The sequence below is a fragment of the Apodemus sylvaticus genome, chromosome 11, assembly GCF_947179515.1.
Source record: "Apodemus sylvaticus chromosome 11, mApoSyl1.1, whole genome shotgun sequence".
Lineage (NCBI taxonomy): Eukaryota > Metazoa > Chordata > Mammalia > Rodentia > Muridae > Apodemus > Apodemus sylvaticus.
The window spans coordinates 105,329,035-105,351,397 of record NC_067482.1 but is presented as its reverse complement, the minus strand read 5'-3'; the positions used below and the strand labels follow the sequence as shown (position 1 = coordinate 105,351,397).

The window sequence follows — 22,363 nt, the reverse complement described above, 5'->3', positions numbered from 1 at the left end:
GTTTGTGTATGTGTATGTATGATTGTGTACATGTTTGTGTGTAGGTGTATTTGAGTGTGGGTGTGTTTGTATGTGTGTGTTTCTGTGTATGTGTATGTTTGTGTATGTTTGTGTGTATGTTTCTGTGTATGTGTAAATGTTTGTGTGTGTTTGTGTATGTGTGTATGTTTGTATATGTGTTTGTGTATATGTTTATACACAATAGATGTATTTGTGTGTGTGAATACATGTACTTGTGGGCATGGATCAGAAGAGAAAGCAAAGAAATAGAATGTACAGCAGGCAGAGGGAAAGAAAGAGTGGTGACCTAAATGTTTCTTCATGTAATAATTAAAAGAAGGGAAAAAACACATACTCATAATTATGGTTTTCTTAAATACAAAAAATAGTTGTTTTTTAAGTCATATTATATCTTGCATGGACCAGAAGCCCACTCAAACTAGGTCAAATTCAAAATAATGATGAAGGATAAGTTTATTGAGAGATCTAGAATGTTCATAGCCTCCAAGAGCAGGAAACTGTAACTGGCTTCACTAATGAACTGAAAACCAGGCAGTGGTAGCACACACTTTTAATCCCAGCACTTGGGAGGTAGAAGCAGGCAAATCCCTAAATTCAAGGCCAGCTTGGACTACAGAGTGAGTTCTAGGACAGCCAGGACTACACAGAGAAACCCAGACTTGAGAAAGCAACGGGAGGGGATGGAGGGAAAGAGAAAGGGGAGAGGAAAGGGGAAGGGAGGGGAGGGGACGGGACGGAACGGGACGGGACGGGACAGGACAGGACAGGAGAGGACAGGAGAAGAGAGAAGGGAATTCATTTTCATGCTGCCCAGTCTCAGTCACCCCCAAATGTGACTCTCAGTTCTGAAATCCATGTCTCATCCCAGCTGGGCACCTACAGATTGCCATGGCACGTCCCAGCATCCCTGATGGCAACTTCCTGCAAGAAACAGGTTTCTGATTGCCTAGCCTAGTGTGGGCCTGGTTCCTCCTGGGTCAGCATCAGCTCCCAGAGTTAAACTGGCCTTCAGTAGAGGTGACTGTTGGGGGTGGGGGTGGGGGTGGGGTGAGCCAGCTGATGGCCCACAGGTGTCTGGCCCTGCTTGGGCCTGTCTGTCTTGAGTCTTTAACTCCCTTGTAGTCAATCCCTCACCTGGCTAGCTCAGTATTTGGAGGTTTAATTCTAAATTATGATCTTTGAAACTATAGTTATTACAATGAGCTGCTGAGATGCTGCAGTTGTCTCTGAGTTTTCTGTCTAGTACCTTCTATCTCAAAAGCTATCAAAAGTCATTCAGAAAATGGCTTGCCTCAATTTTATTTCCCACATATTTTGCAGCCATTTTTGAAAGTCCTAATATATAGTTTCTTTGCACATATGTTTAGCTCATTAGAAAAGTAATGGTTGCTCACTTCCTTCTAATGCTAGCCAGGAAAAGAGCCCTTAACCGCCCTCATTTCTTGCTTTGTTTTTCGCCATTATCCCGTTTACCATATAATCTGCAAAGCATGTCTATTTCACGTGGCCCTCTTTCAGATCCTTTGACCCTCAGAGTCTGTGTGGTCCCACCACCAGTCATGAGAAACTATTAGTATCAGCAGCGAAGGGACTGGAGAACTTCATTTCTTAGTTTATCACTTGAAAACACTCACTTAGACCTTACTCAGGTCAGACCATATAACAAATGTAACAGATATCACGCAAACCACATGCATGCAAACCACATGCATGCAAACCACATGCATGCAAACCACAGAAGAATCTTGGGTATTTATTTTTCCAAGAGCACCCCAAAGTTCCTAGATACACAGTTGTAGGGGAAATAGCATTTTATGTAAATTATTTACCGAGCAAATGCATGACGTCTGGGCCGAGGCAGTCAACAGAGGGTCCCGAGTCAAGTGAGTTCCTAGTTGTGGAAGCCAGAGGAAGCTAGACCGTGGACACATCGTGGTTCTCTAAACTATTCTCATGTCCAAGGCTGATTGAGATTTTCCCTAATTAAACCATTACAGAAAAATAGTAGACACCATCCTCCAACATATGACATTTTCCAAGGATTGCTGCCCTCAGAGAATTTGGAAGCTGAATCTTTTTCAACATCAGTGATGAGACCATAGTTGTGTATCAGGATGGTCGAAAGGCCAGTAGCTCAGTTGTTTGAGGATAGCCTTTTTCTCCTTTAGAAGTTTCAGATAAAACAAGGTTGGGAGGGTCAGTATTTTTATTTTGCTTTGTGTGTCCCTAACTTGAAAAGCAGATTTAGAATTTAAAACTAAGCAAATGAATTCATGTTCCCACATGAATCTCACTTCTGATGCCAGACTCATGACAGGCTGTTTGCCTTTACCTCTTAATAGACAGCAGTGGGAGAAATGAGTGGAAATTTTATTTTGTAAAATTAGACCTTGAGGCTGGAGCAATGACTCAGCAGTTAAGAGCATTGGCTGCTCTTCCAGAAGACCAGGGTTCGATGTGGCAGCTCACTTCTGTCTAAAACACCAGTTCCAGAGGATCTGATACACTTGAACACACATACATTCAAGAAAAACATCAATGCACATAAAAATAAATAAATCTTAGAAAAAATCGGAGTTCATTTTAGTGCTGTGGAACAAACAGCAAACTTGATTCTTGTTACTTGACAGACACTCAAGGTCAAATTTTATGAGGTCCATGTGTTTTAAATAAAGAGTTTGGGGAATTATTCCATGTTTTGTGTTGATATTTATGTGCTTTTTGGAATAATATAACAAACCTTTGACTCAATTTATTAGACTAACTAAAATGAATAAAATTGTGGCAGCTATGCTTAGTATCTTATAACAAAATGATAAATGCACAGTTTAATTTGTTCTCTTTTCCTACCATTTATTTCTACCATAACAGGAAAATTGTTGCAAGTTAATTCAGGTGCCAAAGAACAGCTTTTCTTTGAAGCTCCAAGAGGCAGAAAACACACAATAAGGCCATCAGAGGTACCTGCCTTACATAAAGATGTTAAAAGATATTTGGGGACTGGAGTGTTTGCTCGGCGGTTGAGAGCACTGGCTGCACTGCTAGAAGACCTGGGCTCAGCTCCCAGCATCCACAGCTCACACGTTTGTGACTCCAGTAACAGGACTTCTGACATCCTCAAACAAACAAACACGTAGATAAGACAGCAGTGAACATAAAAAGAAAATAAATGACATATTTATATATATATATATATATATATATATATATATATATATATGGTTGGTGGAAAATGTGGATTTTAATCAAACCTGTCAATTTTAATCATGAACATAGGTCATGAACATAGGTCACCTTCTACCCTACACCTTTAATTTCTTAAATATGATCTATTGGTCTGTTTTCCTAGCTGCTGAGGACACGGGCTGACTGTGTTATGGTGATGGGGTATTCTACTGTTTGGTTTTCCTGAGGACCCTGTATGCTAACTAACTGGACAGCACATTTCCTTTTCCTTCATCATGCTATTTGGTGCAATGCTTTTTATGACTGTAAATTTTTTAGGTATTTTCCAAGTGTTCATTTGTAATAATAAGCAATTTTATCCATAATGATAATGAAAGATGCCTTCTGAAACAGAAGTCCAACTAAACCAATGTCAAACTATTTTCTTTTTCCTATGTCTTCCTTATGCCCTTTGCCCCATAAGTAATTTTTCAAATAACTGAGATCAGGCCAATGAAAAATGTAGAGTCTAGAACCTGCTGCTAAGGCTGGTAGTTTTAGTCCAGTCCTCAGAAACTCACACTATGGAAGGAAAGCAGCGACTCCCACAGTTTTTGTCTGACCTCCCTACGTACACTGTAGCATGTGAGCACCTCCACTCACAGGTATATACATACACACACCGAATGTAAGTAAACATTTTTTATCTATGAACCCAATAATTCCTACCCAGAAGCAGTCCCCCCCCCAGGAACATTTGTCATTGTCCATGGAGAAGGACAGTACTGGCATCCAAGGGGTGACAGTCGGGCATGCCATTAAACATGGCTACCTGCAGTGTGCTGAAACAACCTGATCTAGCTCATGGAGTGATTAAAATATAGTTAAAATCTTACAATCCTTTATTGTGCTCAGAGTTCTATAATTCCAAAGTATGCTTTTGGTCTAAAAAAAAACATTTGAGTATATTTGACAGTAGTGTTTGCTTAACGAGAAACTATGTTATAAATACGCAGCTCAGTTGCTGGATACAATGCTTGCGCCCTTGTAATATTTGCACGTGTAGAGTTCAAGGCCAGCCTGGGATGCAGAATGGAACCCTGGCTCATTAAAAAAAAAAAAAAAAAAAAAAAAAAAAAGGCTGACAGACAACAGTGGCAGCTAAGAAGTGGAGCATCTCATCACCCAGCACAAATGCCTGCTGTCCCCAAATCATCCCTCTTAAATAAAACAAAAAGAAATGAGGCTATACAAACTGACCACACTGCTCATCCCCCACAGGTTGAGAAGATAGAGTGGGACACATGGACCTGTGTCCTGGGGCCCACCTGTGAAGGAATCTGGCCTGCTCACAGTGATGTGACTGATGTCAATGCTGCCAGCCTTACCAAAGATGGCTCCCTCTTAGCCACTGGAGATGACTTTGGTTTTGTGAAGCTTTTTTCATATCCTGTCAAGGTAATATTGTATGTTTGTTATAGATTTTATCTATTCAGTTAGTTACCCTAATTATCTGTTGTACCTGAATGGTTCTTTTTATTTGAATGCATAGTCAGAAATGTATTTATTACTTCTGTGATGTTGGGTAGAAACTTTCCTGATGCTGTTTTTAAGTGGATAAGTTTAGTGAAGTCCCCAGATACTACAGCCAAAGTCCCCGTGCCAGCCCCTTAGAGAAAACGGAGTCCTTCTCTGCCTGCGTCCCTGCCAGAAGCTGTTGTGAAGAGCTACACATCAGCATCCGTATCACAGTTTGTAAGCATTCTCTTCAATAGCTTCCTCTCTAGGCTATTACTTTTTGGGGGCTTGGCAGAAACCTTCTGTCTCTCCTTCTCAACTGTGATCGACACCACTGCAAAAGTAGCTTCTTTGCCCTTTACAGTCAGTGGGAGCCCAGATCATGGACTTCCACATGGTTTCTGGTGACAGCTGTGTCATGGACCTCAACATGGTCTGGTGACAGTACAGACCATGAGCGTCAACATGGCCCTCTGCCACTGCATGGACCGCTGACATCAATATGGTTCCTGGCATCAGTCCAGCCCTTGGACATCAACGTGGCTTTAGGGAGCAACACAAACCACGAACCTGGACTTTGTTGGTGACACAGCCCACAGACATCAACAGAGCCCCAGGCTGCAACAGGAACACAGACCCAAACATGGCCTTGGTAGTAGCATGAACCACAGTCATCAGCATAGCCTCAGGCAACAGTACAGGCCACCCACATCAACATGGATTCCAGAGGCAACCCAGACAACAGACACTAATATGGCCTCCGATGGACACACAGACTACAGAGATCTCCCTGACCTCTAAGGTGGCACAGGCCTCAGACATACACATGGCCTCCAGGGGCAGCGTGGACCATAGAGATCTTTCAAGGAGGTCCAATCCAGAAAAATGAAATGTTCTTTTTCCCAGGTATCCTGCCATCGCTCAGAGCCAGGATGATCCTGAGGCTGCACAGTGTGTTCTGGGGGCTGAGTCTGTGCAAGCTCCAGGCTGCTGCATATCACCAAGCGCCCCACCCAGCAGCCACGCGTGCTCCAGTCCACTGAAGCGCCTCCATCTCTCCTGTAGTGTCTCTAGCCTACAGACAAGCACCTCTGCTGTTGCACCTCCCCAGTGCTGGCATGCCTTGTGGAGAGTGGTGTCTGCATGTTGACACACTGCAGAGGTGGTGTTTCCTGCGGGGCGGGGGCTGGCCACTCCTATTCCGTATTGACTTGTTTCTGTGGAAGCTCCAGGCTAAAGCACATCTCCCTGTTGATGAGAAGGCAGCCCCTGGGCTCATAGCAAGAGCCTTTGTGCTTATAGCTTGCTAGTTGAGATGGCAGTAAAGGGTGTAAATTCCTCATTCTCTGCCCTGCTTGGCTCCATCTTTCTTTCCAATTTCATGAGGCCACTCCTTCTTTCTTTGTTTCTTGTTTCTTTCTTTCTTCTTTCTTTGTTTCTTTCTTTCTTTGTTCCTTCCTTTCTTTTCTTTCTTTGTTCCTTCCTTTCTTTCCTTTCTTTTCTTTCTTCTTTCCTTTCTTTCTTTCTTTCTTCCTTTCTTTCTGTTGTTGTTGTTGTTGTTGCTGTTGCTGCTGCTGCTGCTGCTGCAGCTGTGTCCTGGACCTACCATGGGCTCTGTAGACTCCTCCTCTGCTGCAGTGTCACCTTTCTCCTCACTTTTCTCGGGGCCTCCCTGGTGTCTCAGGCTCCTTGGTGCTCTGCAGCAGATGCCAGAGGCCCCACCCTTGTTGCCTCCATCAGCTTCTGTTGGCAATAGGCACTAGACTCTGAGCTAAGCTCCTGTTGTAGCCTGCACCCTGCCTCCTGATCACTGACACGTGTTTCCAGTCTTCTAGCAGCCTTTGCATACAGGAAGGTTGTAGCCCGTAGGCTTAGCTCCCCATCTGGGCATCTCAGAGCTTCCTTCAACCATTTCCCATGAGCCATGATTTCTATCTAGCTGCCTCTCCCTCTATATTAATATTTTTCTTAGATATGTTCATTATTTACATTTCAAATGTTATACCCTTTCTGCTTTTCCCCTCCAGAAACCCCCTATCCCATCCCCACTCCCACTGCTCACCAACCCACCCACTCCCACTTTCCTGTCTTGACATTCCTCTACACTGTGGCATCCAGCCTTCACAGAAACAAGGGCCTCGCCTCCCACTGATGTCTAACAAGGCCATCCTCTGCTACATATGCTGCTGGAGTCATGGGTCCCTACATTTGGACTCTTTGGTTGGAGGTTTAGTCCCTGGGAGATCTGCGAGGTACTGGTTGGTACATGTTGTTCTTCCTGTGGGACTGCAAAGCCCTTCAGCTCCTTAGGTCCTTTCTCTAGCTCCTCCATTGGGGACCCTGTGTTCAGTCCAGTGGTTGGCTGAGAGCATCCACCTCTGTATTTGTCAGGCACTGGCAGAGCCTCTCAGGAGACAGCTATATCAGGCTTTCTGTCTGCAAGCTCTTGTTGGCATCCATAGTAGTGTCTGGGTTTGGTGGCTATATACGGGATGAATCCCCAGGTGGAGTAGTCTCTGAATGGCCTTTCCTTCAGTCTCTGCTCTACACTTTGTCTCTGTATCTCCTCCCATGGGTATTATATTATCAGTATCTTCTCCACTACCTAGAGTTGAACCAGTGCTTCAGATACAGCCTGGCTAGCTCACAGGACACCTGGACTATTAGCTTCTTTATTTTATAAAGAACTATAAGATTTTATAGTTTCATTGAATAAAATTAAAATGGCACCAGTGGAGTTGAAACCATAGCTGAGCTATGCATGTAGCTGTCATTCTCAGAAGTGTTCCCAGCCTATAGTTGCAGAATCGTTTCTGAAATCTGGTGATAGTTCTTAATGTCTATACCAAGAAAACTTTGATCTTACTTAACTTGTCAGTCCTACCCACATCTTTAAAATGCCTTTGAAGTGCTTGCTCCAGTCCAGTATCATGCCATATTGGTTTCATATTATTATTTCTAAAGTGTGGAAAGAGGTAACAGCCAAGCACTAGGGCCAGACACCCCTGTCAATGTCCATTCCATGTATCAATCCACATTTAGTTTCAACTGCAACTGATACCAGATATTTAAAACTCTCTAGCTGTACAATACTGTGGCCTCCTCAAAGACATCATTAAAATGCGTGCTGAGATCAGCCAGGCAGCAAGCTTGGGCTATAATGTTGTCATTGAAAGGCAGGCACAGGATGAGGGAGCTTAAGGCCAGTCTTGGCAACACAGCAAGTTTGAGACCAGTCAGGACTACATGAGACCCTGTCTCAAAACAAACATACAATAAAAAAATAGGGTAAACGTATAGCTGAAAGCTGTGTTTATTGTGCCTCAGTTGTCTCCAGTCCCTGCTAATGATGCACCCAATAGAAAAGATGAGATCGGTTCCTGGGAGTCATAGCTCTTGCCTGATCTTCTCTGAAACCCTTGTTGAACTCCTGTCTAACGTCACATGCACGCAGTTTCTGAGTCCTTGTTTCCCGGAGCCTACTTGTTTGCTCTGATGGGTGGAATAGCCTTTGTGTCTGTGACACCAGCTCCTCTGATTTCTAAATTCCTTGGCCGCTAGCGACAGCTTTGGGGTCACATTTGACAATACGTGGAACCATGGTCTGTTTGCCCCTCTGCTTTAAAGGACATTCTCTTTGAAAGAGAAAAATAAGTAAATTCACTGTCTGTTAACATATTATCCAGTCAAAGATCTAATCTTAACTTTCCTCTATTTTCTTTGTTTGTACTGAAACCAAGGTTTATGCAAAACTAACACATTTAAAATAAGCACCCACTTCAGATCTTTTTTGGGATGCTTTTTGCTTTACTTCTTTGTTATTAGACCTAGTGAGGTCATCAGTGTCAAAAGCCTTCTTTAGTGGCTGTGCCCAGTGTAGACATCACTTCCCCCACCTCCCAAGCTTGCCTAGTTGATCAGAATTCAATTGTCAGCAGCCATTCTCCTGATTCTTCTACTTCTTAATGTGTGTGTCTGTCTGTGTGTGTTGTGTGTGTGTGTTGGTGTGCTGTGCATGTGTACATACTTACATATGGAGACCAGATGTTATATGTCTTCCTTTGTTGCTTTACACCTTGTTTTTAATTTTTAAAAACCTTTGGTACATGGGTGTTTTGCCTGAATATATATCTAGGCACCATGAATGTGTTTGTGCCCTTGGAAGCCAGGGGCCATCCAGCCCCTGGAATTGGAGTTATAGATGTTGTGAGCCACTGTGTAGGTGCTGAAAATCAAACCTGGATCCTCAGGAAAAGCAGCCTGTGTTCTTAACTTGTGAGGCATAGCTCCAGGCCTCTCTCTTAGATTTTGAGTCAGGGTCTCGCGCTAAGCCTAGAACTGACCAGCTGGCTAGAGTCACTAACGAGCGTGCTCCAGGAGCCTTTCTGTTTTCACTCACCATGCCCAAATTTTTGACATGGGCACTGGGGATCCAAATTGAAGCCCTCACTGGTTCAGGGCGGTCACTTATTAGCTAAGCCCTCCTCAGCCCTTCCCTCGTCTTTACTTTAGATTAAATTGTGTTGTTAGGACAATTCTTTTAATTGTGATACCTTGGTTTTAGTAGACTCAAGGTTTAACAAGTACTTAGCTGAAACCTTTTGGCATTATTGGATTTTACTCTTGTTCTAGCAAGGTCTTCTGCCATTTCTCCAGCCTGACCAGGAGGGATGCCTGGGGCAGGCATTTAAAGCTGTGCCCTTCAGATACTGCACCCAAAGCAAAACTAATGAAGGGCAGAAATAAGCAAGTAAGACTGCACTAAACGAAAGATACAATGAAATGATCAATGAAATAAAAAAAAAATCAATCACAAAGTGACCGAACACATTCCTAGTGTCAAATAAAGGATTAGTATCCCAAACATGTTAGGAACTCACACAGTTCCACAGAAGTCAGATCTAAGGAGCAGTGGAACTGTGCTTGCCTGGCACAGTACTGGTTTTAATCATCACAACTTTGAAATAACAGGTAGAGGTTCACCCCTGAGGTGTCTGAGGAGCCCTCACGCTGTCTTCCCTGGGGCTGCACTGATTTGTGTTCTCACCAACAGTGTCCCCTTTCCCCACAACTTCCCAAACACTTGTTCTTTTGTCTTTTGGGCACCTGTTGTCCTAATATATGTGGTGCTATCTCACTGTGGTTTCTATTTGCATGCCCAGATGAGTGAGGTCCAGAGGCTTTCCGTGCCTGCCCCCATTTCCATGCAGTTCCCTTCACATGAGCAACAATGTCTGCTCAGGTCCTTGTGTCCCTCCCCTCCCCAGCCCCACCCCACCCTCTGTCTCTCTTTTTCTTTCTGTTTCTTTCTTCCTCTCTGGTTCATTTTTATTATTTTAAAAAGTATGTGTGCATATGAGAACAGATACCCTCAGAGGCCACAAAGGGAGCTTTAGCTTTCCTGGAACTAAGTTAAAAGTGGTTTGAGTGCCTAATATTGTGCTAAGACGAGAACCCCAGTCCACGGGACAAGGGGTTGTCACTCACGGCTATTAAACCCTCTCTTCCCCTCACCCACCACTCATATATCAGACTGGCCTTGAACTTGCTGTATTTCTTCTACTTCTGCCTTCCACATACTGCTATTGCAGGTCTGTAGCACCATACCTAGTTCCTTTTTTTTTTTTTAAATCTAGTTTTTCTAACTCACTTCCTTTACCCAATTGATGCACACTATGTGGGATAATATAGTTGCTTCTCCAGTGTTCTGGGTCTGTTGAACAAATTCACTATTAAGAAGTGAATGTAGGCTCCTGTGACTGTGTAGAGGTGCAGACAGGTACGCAAGGATCACCCCAGTAGATCGCTTGGAACACACCCTGCCAGGGCTCCACCTGCACCCAGGAGCTTGGCAGCACCACAGCTATCCGGGCACCTACCCTGCCAGGGGACATCTGCCCTGCAGGAGGCAGTTAGAGGGAGTACCACGTTTAGAGGTGAGGCACTGCCATCTTTACTCCTGTGACTGTGTAGACAGATACAGACAGATACACAGGGATCACCGGAGTAGAAAAGTGCTTGGGGCATGGCCCTCCAGGGTCCCATCTGCACCCAGGACCTGGGGAGCACTGCCACAGCAGTCTGTGCACCTAGTCTGTTAGGGGCTATCTGCTCTGCATTGAGTCCCGTGATTAGAGGTGAGGCCAACATCTTCTCTACTGCGACTGAGCAGGCTGTTGCAGCCAGGAACGCAGAGAACACCCGAGTGTAAGATCACTTGGGACTTGGTCTGCCAGGGCCCGACCTGCACCCAGGATCTGGACAGCCACACAACAATCTGTGCCAGGGGAAAGCCAGTCACCCAGGGGTGCTGAGACAGGCTTGCAGGCACACAAGAGGGACAAGCACCAGCCAGAGACAGCAGGACCAACTAACACCAGAGATAACCAGATGGCAAAAGGCAAATGTAGGAACATTACTAAAAAATTTCAAGGCAAAATGACACTATCCGAACCCAATTCTCCCACAACAACAAGTCCTGGATACCCCAACACACCAGAAAAGCAAGATTTGGATTTAAAAATCACAGCTCATAATTCTGATAGAGGGCTTCAAGAAGGACATAAATAACTCCCTTAAAGAACTACAGGAGAGCACAAGTAAACAGGGAGAAGCCCTTAAAGAACTAAGGGAAAACACAACAAAACAGGTGAAGGAATTGAACAAGGCCATCCAGGATCTAAAGATGGACGTAGAAACAATAAATCACAAAGAGAAACAACTCAGGACATAGAAAACCTAGGAAAGAAGTCAGGAGTCATGGATCCAAGCATCAATAACAGAATACAAGAGATAAGGCAGGCAGTGGTGGCACATGCCTTTAATCCCAGCACTTGGGAGGCAAAGGCAGGCGGATTTCTGAGTTCGAGACCAGCCTGGTCTATAGAGTAAGTTCCAGGACATCCAGGGCTACACAGAGAAACCCTGTCTCAAAAAACCGAAGAAGGAGAAGAAGGAGAAGGAGGAGAAGGAGAAGGAGGAGAAGGAGGAGGAGGAGAAGGGGGAGAAGGAGGAGAAGAAGGAAGAGGAGGAGAAGGAGGAGGAGGAGAAGGAGGAGGAGGAGGAAGAAGAAGAAGAAGAAGAAGAAGAAGAAGAAGAAGAAGAAGAAGAAGAAGAAGAAGAAGAAGAAGAAGAAGAAGAAGAAGAAGAAGAAGAAGAAGAAGAAGAAAAAGAAAAAGAAAAAGAAAAAGAGATAGAAGAGAGAATCTCAGATGCAGAAGATACCATAGAAAGCATTGATACAACAGTCAGAAAATGAAAATTACAAAAAGCTCCTGACCCAAAACATCCAGGAAATCCAGGACAAAATGAGAAGACCAAACCTAAGGATTATAGGTATAGAAGAGAGTGAAGATTTCCAACTTAAAGGGCCAGTAAATGTCTTCAACAAAATTATAGAAGAAAACTTCCCTAACCTAAAGAAAGAGATGCCCATGAACATACAAGAAGCCTATAGAAATCCAAATAGATTGGACCAGAAAAGAAATTCCTCCTATCACATAATAATTAAAACACCAAATGTACTAAACAACAAAATAACATTAAAAGCAGTAATGGGAAAAGGTCATGTAACATATAAAGGTACACCTATCAGAATTACACCAGACTTCTCACCAGCTACTATGAAAGCCAGAAAAGCCTGGGCAGATGTCATACAGATCCTAAGGGAATTCAAATCCCAACCCAGACTGCTACATCCAGCAAATCTCTCAATTACTATAGATGGAGGAACCAAGGTATTTCATGAAAAAACAAAATTTGTAAAAACAAATTTACACAGTATCTTTCTACAAATCCAGCCTTTCAAAGGATAATGAATGGAAAACACCAACTAAAGGAGGGAAACTACTCATAGAAAAAGCAAGAAATTAATCGTCTTTCAACAAACCCAAAAGAAGATAGCCACACAGACATAAAAATTACATCCAAAATAGCATGAAGCAACAATCACTATTCCTTAATCTCTCTTAACATCAATGGACTCAATTCCCCAATAAAAAGACATAGACTAACAGACTGGATACATAAACAGGACCCAACATTTTGCTGTATACAGGAAACACATCTCAGTGTCAAAGACAAACCCTACCTCAGAGTGAAAGGCTGGAAAACAAGTTTCCAAGCAAATGGTCCCAGCAAACAAGCTGGAGTAGCCATTCTAATATGGGATAAAAATGACTTTCAACCTAAAGTCATCAAAAAAGATAGAGAAGGACACTTTATACTCATCAAAGGAAAAATCTACCAGGAAGAACTCTCAATTCTGAACATCTATGCTCCAAATACAAGGGTACACTTATTTGTAAAAGAAACTTTACTAAAACTTAAAGTACATATCACACCCCACACAATAATTGTGGGTGACTTAAATACTCCACTCTCCTCAATGGACATATCAGGGAAACACAAACTAAACAGAGACACAGTGAAACTAACAGAAGTTTTAAACCAAATGGATTTAATAGATATCTATAGAACATTTCATCCTAAATCAAAAGAATATACCTTCTCAGCACCTCATGGTTCCTTCTCCAAAACTGACTATATAATTGGTCACAAAACAGACCTAAACAGATATAAGAAGATCGAACTAATTCCATGCCTCCTATCAGATCACTGTGGAGTAAGGATGGTCTTCAATAGCAACAAAAACAGCAGAAAGCCCACATACACATGGAAGCTGAACAATGCTCTACTTAATGATACCTTGGTCAAGGAAGAAATAAATCAAAACCTTTTTAGAATTTAATGAAAATGAAGGCACAACATACCCAAATTTATGAGACACAATGAAAGCAGTGCTAAGAGGAAAACTCATAGCTCTGAGTGTCTCCAAAAAGAAGCTGGAAAGAGCATACACTAGCAGTTTAATGGCACACCTGAACACTTTAGAACAGAAAGAAGCTAATACACCCAAGAGGAGTACAAGGCAGGAAATCGTCAAACTCAGGGCTGAAATGAACCAAGTAGAAACAAAAAGAGCTATACAAAGAATCAGCAAAACAAGGAGCTGGTTCTTTGAGAAAATCAACAAGCTAGATAGACCTTTAGCCAGACTAACCAGGGGGCACAGAGACAGTGTCCAAATTGAAGCAATCCCACTAAAATCAGGGACTAGACAAGGCTGCCCTCTCTCTCCATATCTATTCAATATAGTACTTGAAGTTCTAGCTAGAGCAATTAGACAACAAAAAGAGGTCAAAGGGATACAAATTGGAAAGGAAGAAGTCAAATCATCACTATTTGCAGGTGATATGATAGTATACTCGTTATACCACTCCTGGGCATATACCCAGAGGATTCCCCAGCATGTAATAAGGACAAATGCTCCACTATGTTCATAGCCGCCCTATTTATAATAGCCAGAAGCTGGAAAGAACCCAGATGTCCCTCAATGGAGGAATGGAGACAGAAAATGTGGTATATTTACACTATGCTATTACTACTCCGCTATTAAAACAATGAATTCATGAAATTCTTAGGCAAGTGGATGGAACTGGAGAATTTCATCCTCAGTGAGGTGACCCAATCACAAAAGAACACACATGTATGCACTCACCAATAAGTGGAAATTAGCTCAGAAGCTTGGAATACCCAAGAAACAATTCACATAGCAAATGAAGTCCAAGAAAAAGGAAGGAGAGGCCCCTGGTCCTGAAAAGACTCAATGCAGCAGTGTAGGGGAATACCAGGACAGGGAAGCGGGAATGGTTGGGTTGGGAACCAGGGGGAGGGAAGAGGACTTATGGGAGCAGGATCCAGGAACAGGGAAATCATTGAAATATAAATAAAGAATATATCTAATAAAAAAGAAAGAAAAGATATGAATATAGTATACTTGTATAAAAATGTTAAAATAAAATAAATAAATTAAAAAGAAAAAAAGAAGTGAATGTATCTTCTCTCTAAACACAGTGTACCTCTGACTCAACTGTGACTGTGTTTGAAGATAGTGGGGCAGGATGAGCATGGAGCAATGTCTGAACCAGTTAGTGAGCTACAGAAGGGGCTGCCTGAATCCGATGTGGTGCTGCATGCCTAGAATCCCAGCACTCAGTAGTGTGGAGTGTTGTAAGTGTAAGCTGTGCCTGGGCTGTGTAATAAAACCCTGCTTCCGACATGATGCCTGTAGTTCTTAGTCCATTTGTAGCTACTATATCGTAAATAGTCTCCTTGATCATTTCACCACTGGGTTTGGTGGATTTTTCTCAGTTACTAGGCACATGTTCTAGGCATTGTTCTTCACTTGGCAAATATATTCCTGTTAGAGTCATTTTACAGTTTCACGCTTTCTTTGAAATATGTCTGTTCGGGTCATTTGTTTAATTTTAGTTTCTTTCTCTTCTTTTAAGATATATTTTTATTACTTTTTAAAGAATGTATATGTATGTATGTGAGTGGAGTGGGCGTGCACGTGCACGTGTACATGTGCGTGCGTGTGTGTGTGTGTGTGTGTGTGTGTGTGTGTGTGCGCGCGCGCGCGCCTGTGTATGTGTGTGTGTGTGTATGTGTGCACGCGGGGATGTGCGTGCGCACCTGTGTGTGTGTGTGTGTGTGCACGCGGGGATGTGCGTGCGCGCCTGTGTGTGTGCGTGTGTGTGTGTGTGTGTGTGTCTGTGTGTGTGTGCGGTTGCCTTCAGAAGGCAGAGGGGCAAGAGGTCTTCTGGAGCACGGAGCTCTTGGAAACACTAGCTGCCTGTTGGCTTATCTTTTCTTCTCACTCTCCGTGTTTTTTTGAGAAGTAGGCAATTTCCAAGTGACAGGGACAGGTCAGCCAGGTCTAGAAATCTGTAGGATTGCAGCCCCAGTACCTTCCCAGCTCCCACCCCCCCACCCCCCCCCCCACCCCCGTTTGTCTTGTGTCCTGCAGTTTTAGACTTCCTAGTACACCAGTCCAAAGCCCCAGGGTAGCTTCTTGTCAGTTATGTGCTGAAGTTTTCATCTGGTAAGCCAGCTACTGGCTCCTGACCCGAGAGTTCATGTGGCTTACCACATTGCATAAGGTATTCCCTGGGAGCCACAGAGAGGATAGGAAAACTACCTCTTTAAGTGGCTCCCACGGGAGCTATTCTTGCCCTGCTGTGTCTCCGGAGCCCAGAATAGAAGCTCTTCCTGGTGCCAACACTGGCTTCCCAGCCCTTGTCAGGCCAGCCACAGTCAAACCCTTAGCCCTCACCCCTCACCGCCTGCTGATAGAGTGGTGCAGGCTGGCACCACAGCCCAAAAGTAATGACTTGAAAACTGAATTATATTTATTTAGATTTACTTAGTGGAGAGAAGCTTGTGTTATCCTAAAAGCAGTCCTTTGAGTGACTTTGGGGTTAGAGGTGCTTTACAGGTCCCAGGATGAAACTGTTTTAAACGTTCCTTGAGGTCCCTTGCTGCCTTCTCTCCTTGTCAGGACTGTATGTAAAACCCACTGTAGGGGTGGCCACAAAAGTGTCAATCAGGAATTCACAAAAAACAAAACAAAACAAAAACCCTACAGGCCTGATTCTTTTGATGTCAGACACGGAAACAAACAGTTTATATTTCCTTAGTTCTCAAATCCACCTCAAAAATACCTGTTGAAGACCTACTGTGAGCCAATCTTAAGGGGAGACCATTCACAGCCTGTATGGCACATGTATTCTCATGATACTAGCAAAATTAGAAAACTAGAAAATGAGCAGTTTTGTTACATCCTAGATAACAGTAAAAACAGCAGGAATGATTGGTAACTGCCACTTTCTGGCTTTATTTGCAGGGGCAGCATGCAAGATTTAAGAAGTATGTGGGGCACAGTGCACATGTTACCAATGTGAGGTGGCTACACAATGACTCTGTGCTGCTCACTGTAGGAGGCGCTGACACAGCCTTGATGATCTGGACCAGGGAATTTGTGGGGACTCAGGAAAGCAAGCTGGTTGATAGTGAAGAGTCTGACACAGACGCAGAGGAAGACGGAGGTGAGCCCCAATCAGCCATGTGCCATCCAGTACGGTGGCCTGGTTTTCTGGTATCCTCCTGAGCACTTGAAAACCTTCTCATACCCCCATTCTCTTCCTGTTGTTTGAGGCTATGACAGTGATGTTGCTAGAGAGAAAGCCATTGACTATACCACCAAGATCTATGCCGTGAGCATCAGAGAAATGGAAGGCACCAAACCACACCAGCAGCTGAAAGAGGTGTCTATGGAAGAAAGGTACGGTGTTTTCAAGGTCTTTTTGCATTTGTACCTGACAGCAAACCGATTTGAACCAGAGTACATTTTATTTACCCTTTAAATTATGACAAAATGAGAGTGTTATTATCTGCCTAGAGTCTTAACACAGACTTAAGTTGAAGGAAGTCGACCAATACAGATTGGTTATTGTGTCTAGTTAGGTAGGTAAGAGATTTGGTTGGACTCGGCTTCCCTGAGTAGGGGAAGACGCAGGGGATGTTCCAAATGCACAGGTAACAAGACAGCGTGTTGATCAGCAGGGTAGGAGCAGGTCAGACTTTGACACAGGTGGGATTTGTGGGACTCTCCTTCCATTCTGACCAGTCTTTCTTTAACACCGTGTCACTGGACGTGCTTCCTCTTACTGCATCCTCATTGTGTAGGAGCTGTAATTGCTAGACCTGACCTGCTTGATTTTGTTACCCTGAACACTTGCATAGACAGTGGGCTTCTATTTTGTACATGTCTGATTCAGTTTTAAGTATTGGCAAGAGAAATTACCAAACATCGCATAATTTTAAAATACAATGTTCGTAATTACATAATTGACTATGCTCCTAGTTGGGAAGAGAAAATACTGAATAAAAACTAGAATCTGAAGAGAATCTCAAAGATCTGACCCACCTCAGGAGAGCTGTCTGTGGGTTCTTTTCCTTGCTGAATGGTCACAATGACTTCACTGCACCGTATGCTGGGAGATTCAAGTGTTTGCTGTTGACAGATCCATCTGCCTAATAAAGCTATGTGGTAAACAAGATGCCCCCCCCCCACTTACTCTCAAGATGTAGCTTTAGATCTGACCTCTTGCCTCCGTTTAGTGACAGCCTTGTGGTTAGCTGCTCAGTGGTGGGCGTGTTGTTGGCAAGATGCACAAGGCAGAAAAGCCCTAATTCTCCCCTTACATCTTTATCACATGTTACAGTGCTAACAGAAAAGTTTCTTTTGCTTAAAAGATAAATTTTCTGGCAGTGATTTTTAAAATACAGTTTCTTTTTCTGAAAGTGACTACAAGGAGAAAATAATGTTTAAAGGACTTAATCCTAAGAACTGAACAAATAAACACACACACACACACACACACACACAAATGCAGGAATAGGGGAGTAGGCCTGCCACTTAACCGATCTATCTGAGAAAGACATTTGGTCTGGGTTAAATCTTTTTAAAAATAAAGTATCCAGCCTCTCCAATTTCACATTCCATTGTCAGTGGATTTGACTTATGCATCACTCCAAGAGTGTTCAAGCTGGTTCTATAAAACTCAGCCGTATCCAGCCATGTAGCCACCGTGCGGATTCCCTGGTCCTACATCTGATTCACGAAACCCACGATCACATGATAGCTCCTCATCTCATGACCTCTTAGCACAACTGTGTAAAAAGCCGTGTGGCCTGATTTAGGATGAGACAGGGGATGAGGAGGCCCACAGCTTCTCATTTAAGATTAAGGCTGTGAACACACCTTATTTACTTTATTGTTCCATATTGAAGAGTTGCTGCATGTTAGGGTACACTGAGTTAATCTTTATTTTTTAAAACCAAGGGGAAAAGCCGGGCAGTGGTGGCGCACACCTGTAAGGTGTGGGAGGCAGAGGCAGGCGGATTTCTGAGTTCGAGGCCAGCCTGGTCTACAGAGTGAGTTCCAGGACAGCCAGGGCTACACAGAGAGACCCTGTCTCAAAAAAAAAAACAAACCCACTTGACAGCCCCAGTTTATAGACGGGCTTTTAACCAGAGACGGTAGCAGTAGCCGCTGCACGCCATGCTGGGAGCCCAGTGCCCAGCAACCAGTTAACCTGTAGCGAGAAAGTCAGAATCTGAACCAAGCAGTCTCTCACCATCCTCGCCAGTAATTTTAGGGGGCTCGACCTCAGAGATAAAACAGGCAGCTTGTGACCACAGAAGACAGGAAGTATCGGGCAGGTGGTGGTGCCTTCAGGGAGTTAGTGGGAAGCCGCAGTGAGAGAGAATGGCTGGATGGGGCTGAGGCCTCGGAGCCTCGAGTGACAATAAATCATGTGTGTAACTTAGTTTTCAAATGAAAGAGAAAGCAGGCTTCATGAGTTTTAGCCTCCTGGGAAAGGGGGAAGAAGGAGGTGGTGCCCCCTGTGTCAGGAGTGTGGCATCAAGCAGAGCCAGCTTCTCCCCGGGGTGTTAAAGCCAGTGCCTTCCTTTGGCTCCTCCAAGCCCTGCTGATCTCTCCGTGTCCCCACGGTGTGTAAGGCAGGGCATGCGCCAGTGGACGTGGGACAGACAGCACCGAGCACCGAGCACCGGAGCACAGATGGAGGCGTGCCTAGGAGCAGTGGCTCCTCCTCGCAGTGCTCCCAGCGGCAGCTGCTCCCGAGTCTAGCTGAACCCCGCCCAACCCTGCAGTCTGAGAAGGGTGCAGCAGCTGTCGTTCAGAGGATCGGCATGCCAGCTGACAGCTGCACAGTTTGCTTCAGTCATTGAGAAGCAACTGAACTTTTAAGTTTCTAAGACAGCCATGGATTGTTTCTAATTACATTTAGATATTTGACCTTAAATAGCTGTGAGACTCCATGACGCCTTCTTGTGCAACTTCTAACATAATTGTGACTTTCATGCTTCAAAAGTCATATGACCTTCAGTTCCAATATTTTGGGAAGTGAGAAAGTTGAAGAAAAAGAATAATTGCCCTGAAGAGAATACTGGACCACACTTAGCAAATGGGAAATATGCCAATCATGTTTCAGCTTTGTCCCAGCTTACCATACCCCCCTCGGGCAGCCCCAACCTTCTCCTCCCACGGTCCTCGCCTTTGCTGAAGCCAGTCAGAAGCAGAAAGGCTGGAAGAACTTGTGGATGCTGACCATAAGGGCTAGTGGGAGGAAAAGGGCAGGAGATGTGGGAAGGGTCTACAATGCCTAAAACATTCTCCTTTAATTGCTTTTGCTGACTGAAAATTGACAGCTTTTACATAGGTTCTGGGATTCAAACTTGGGTCCTCATACTTGGGTCCTCATACTTGCATAGGACTCTAGCCACTGAGCTACATCCTTAAGCCAGCCTTTTATTTTATTTTATTATTTTACATCCCACTCACTGCCCCGCCCCTGGTTACCCCTCCCAGTTTTCCCCCATTCCCCTTCCCCTTTTCCTGTGAGTGCAGAGGGACAACCTCTCCCCCCCCCCAGGTTTTCCCCCACCAGGCAGCCCAGCTACAAGATCATATCCCACAGACAGGCACGACTTTTGGGACAGCCCACATTCCCACTGCCCTGGATCCATGAAGATCAAGCTGAACATCTGCTGCAAGTATGCGGAAGCCTAGGTCAAACGTGTTGGTGGTTCAGATGCCAAGAACCCCAGGTCCAGGTTAATGGACTCTGTTGGTCTTCCTGTGGAGTTCCTAGACCCTTTGGGGCCTCAATCCTCCTCCTATTTTTCCACAAAAGTCCCCAAGCTCCATCGACTGTTTGGCTGTGGGTGTCTGTATCTGTCTGAGTCAGCTGCTGGGTGGGCAGCATGCTCCTGTCTGCAAACATAACAGAGGATCATTAACAGTGTCAGGGACTGGTGCTTGCCCATGGAATGGGTCTCAGGTTGGCCTCCCCTTGGTCTCTGCGCCCTCCCACCAGCCATTTAATTTTAAGTGCCTACCATTTAGCATGGGTATTAGGACTGAGAGATGGCTCAGGGGCTGAGCACTGGCTGCTCTTGTAGAGAACCCCGATTTGATTCCTAGCACACACATGGCAGCTCACAACTATCTGTAACTCCAGTTCCAGGGGATCTGGCATCTTCTTCTAGCCTCTGTGGGCACCAGGCACACATACAATGAACATATATACATGCAGGCAAAATGCCCATATACATTTAAAAATATTAACAAAAATGTTAAAGATATAAACTGTGTGAAAGATGGTAATAGTAGAGATTTTTATTTACTGCATTCAGTTGGACCCACCGCTGAGACAGAAGCAGAGGCACAGATACAGCATGGGCACAGCCTGGGCTGTCTTATGAGAAGTAGCCCTCTTTCAGGTCAGTTTCTCTGCACGTGTACGGGAAGCCTACACTCTTTTCAAGACCCTTAATTAATAAGCACCGAGTCTGGTCGCTGTTGATGATCTAACAAGGATAAACAAAGGCTCTAGGACACCCACTCTCTGCTTCTATGCAGTTTCCATATCCTGGTGCAGTTAAGGTCCTTGTCACCTACGACTAAGGCAGGCTCAACCCCACCTTCTTTGTGTTCTTCTCCCAGAAGTTGCATAACCTGTGACCACAAATCAAAATCCTGCTTGACCTAAGGCATAGTTTCCTCTGCTCAGAAAGGCCTTGTGCTGCTGCCAGTCATTCGTGCTTTGTTCTAGCCTGGGAAAGGCTTAAAAAGTGAAGTAGCAAAGTGTATTGCCTAGACCTTGTCTTACCCCAGTTTATGTACTTATTAGCTGTGAGTAACTATACAATTATGGCACCTATTTTAGTTGCTGAGGTCTCAGATACATTTAATGTTTTTACATTCGTGGAGGGCGGGTATACTTGTGTCATTGAGCAGGTCAGAGGACAGCCTGTAATAGCCAGTTCTTGCCTTCTGTCATGTGGGCCAGGTCTTTGGACTTGGCAGTTTCCCTGCTGAGCCTCTCGCTGGCTCTGATCAGATAGATTTGGTCTAGATACTCAGCTGGTGTGTGTGTGTGTGTGTGTGTGTGTGTGTGTGTGTGTGTGTGTGTGTGTGTGTGTAAGAGAGAGAGAGAGAAGGTGTGTATCAATAACCACTTTATTTTCTAAAAAGTTTTAAAATGACTTAAATTATGTGTATATTATATTATAATACAATATTACATTATAATATAAAAACATTTTAGATTGCTTTTCCCATTGTGGTGGCAAACCTGACAAGAGCAGCCGCATTAGTCAGCATCCTTAGAGGAACAGAACTGGAAGAATGAATATATATTTAAGGAGGAAACTATTGGATTGGCTTATACAATGCAGTCAGAATAGCCCAACGATGAATGTGGTGCACTGAAAAGACAGCCCAGCAGCGCCTCAGTCTCTGAGGCTGGTGCGCAGGAGTTCCAGTCTGTTGCCGAAGGCCTGGGGCATTACTGCAGAGTGACTGAACTTTACTCCCCATCTGAGGCTCAGAGAAGCATGTCCTAATATCAGCAAACGGGTCAGCAGTGGCCACAGCCGACTGGATGACCTCTCCAGTTAGAGCAAAGGCCGATAGAGTAAGAAACACAGAATGCCTACGATACAGAGCGGCTTCCCAAACCAGTTAAACAGCCTTCATTGCTTTAGCTGGTTTGGGAAGACCTCTGTACCGTAGACATTTTGTAAGGCACGTCGTGAAGTGGAAGGCCCTTGCCTTCAGGCTGAATCTCAGTGCGGCTGCCCTCTGTCCCCTTTGTTCAGGAATGTGTGACAGTGGGTGTTTGTTAGGGATTTGGGGATCAGGTGGCTCCTCTTTTTCTGCCAGGTT

General features: G+C 44.3%; 1 protein-coding gene across 1 annotated transcript in view; it reads left to right on the top strand.

Moving 5' to 3' along the window:
* The window catches only part of Eml6 (EMAP like 6), a 325,012-nt gene that overhangs the window by 273,252 nt on the left and 29,397 nt on the right, over nt 1–22,363 (top strand). Inside the window, exons 25-28 of the mRNA XM_052198122.1 lie at nt 2,893–2,981; nt 4,468–4,644; nt 16,451–16,652; nt 16,762–16,888. Of these exons, the coding sequence (XP_052054082.1) occupies nt 2,893–2,981; nt 4,468–4,644; nt 16,451–16,652; nt 16,762–16,888 (595 nt within the window). The remainder of the gene's footprint in view (nt 1–2,892; nt 2,982–4,467; nt 4,645–16,450; nt 16,653–16,761; nt 16,889–22,363) is intronic.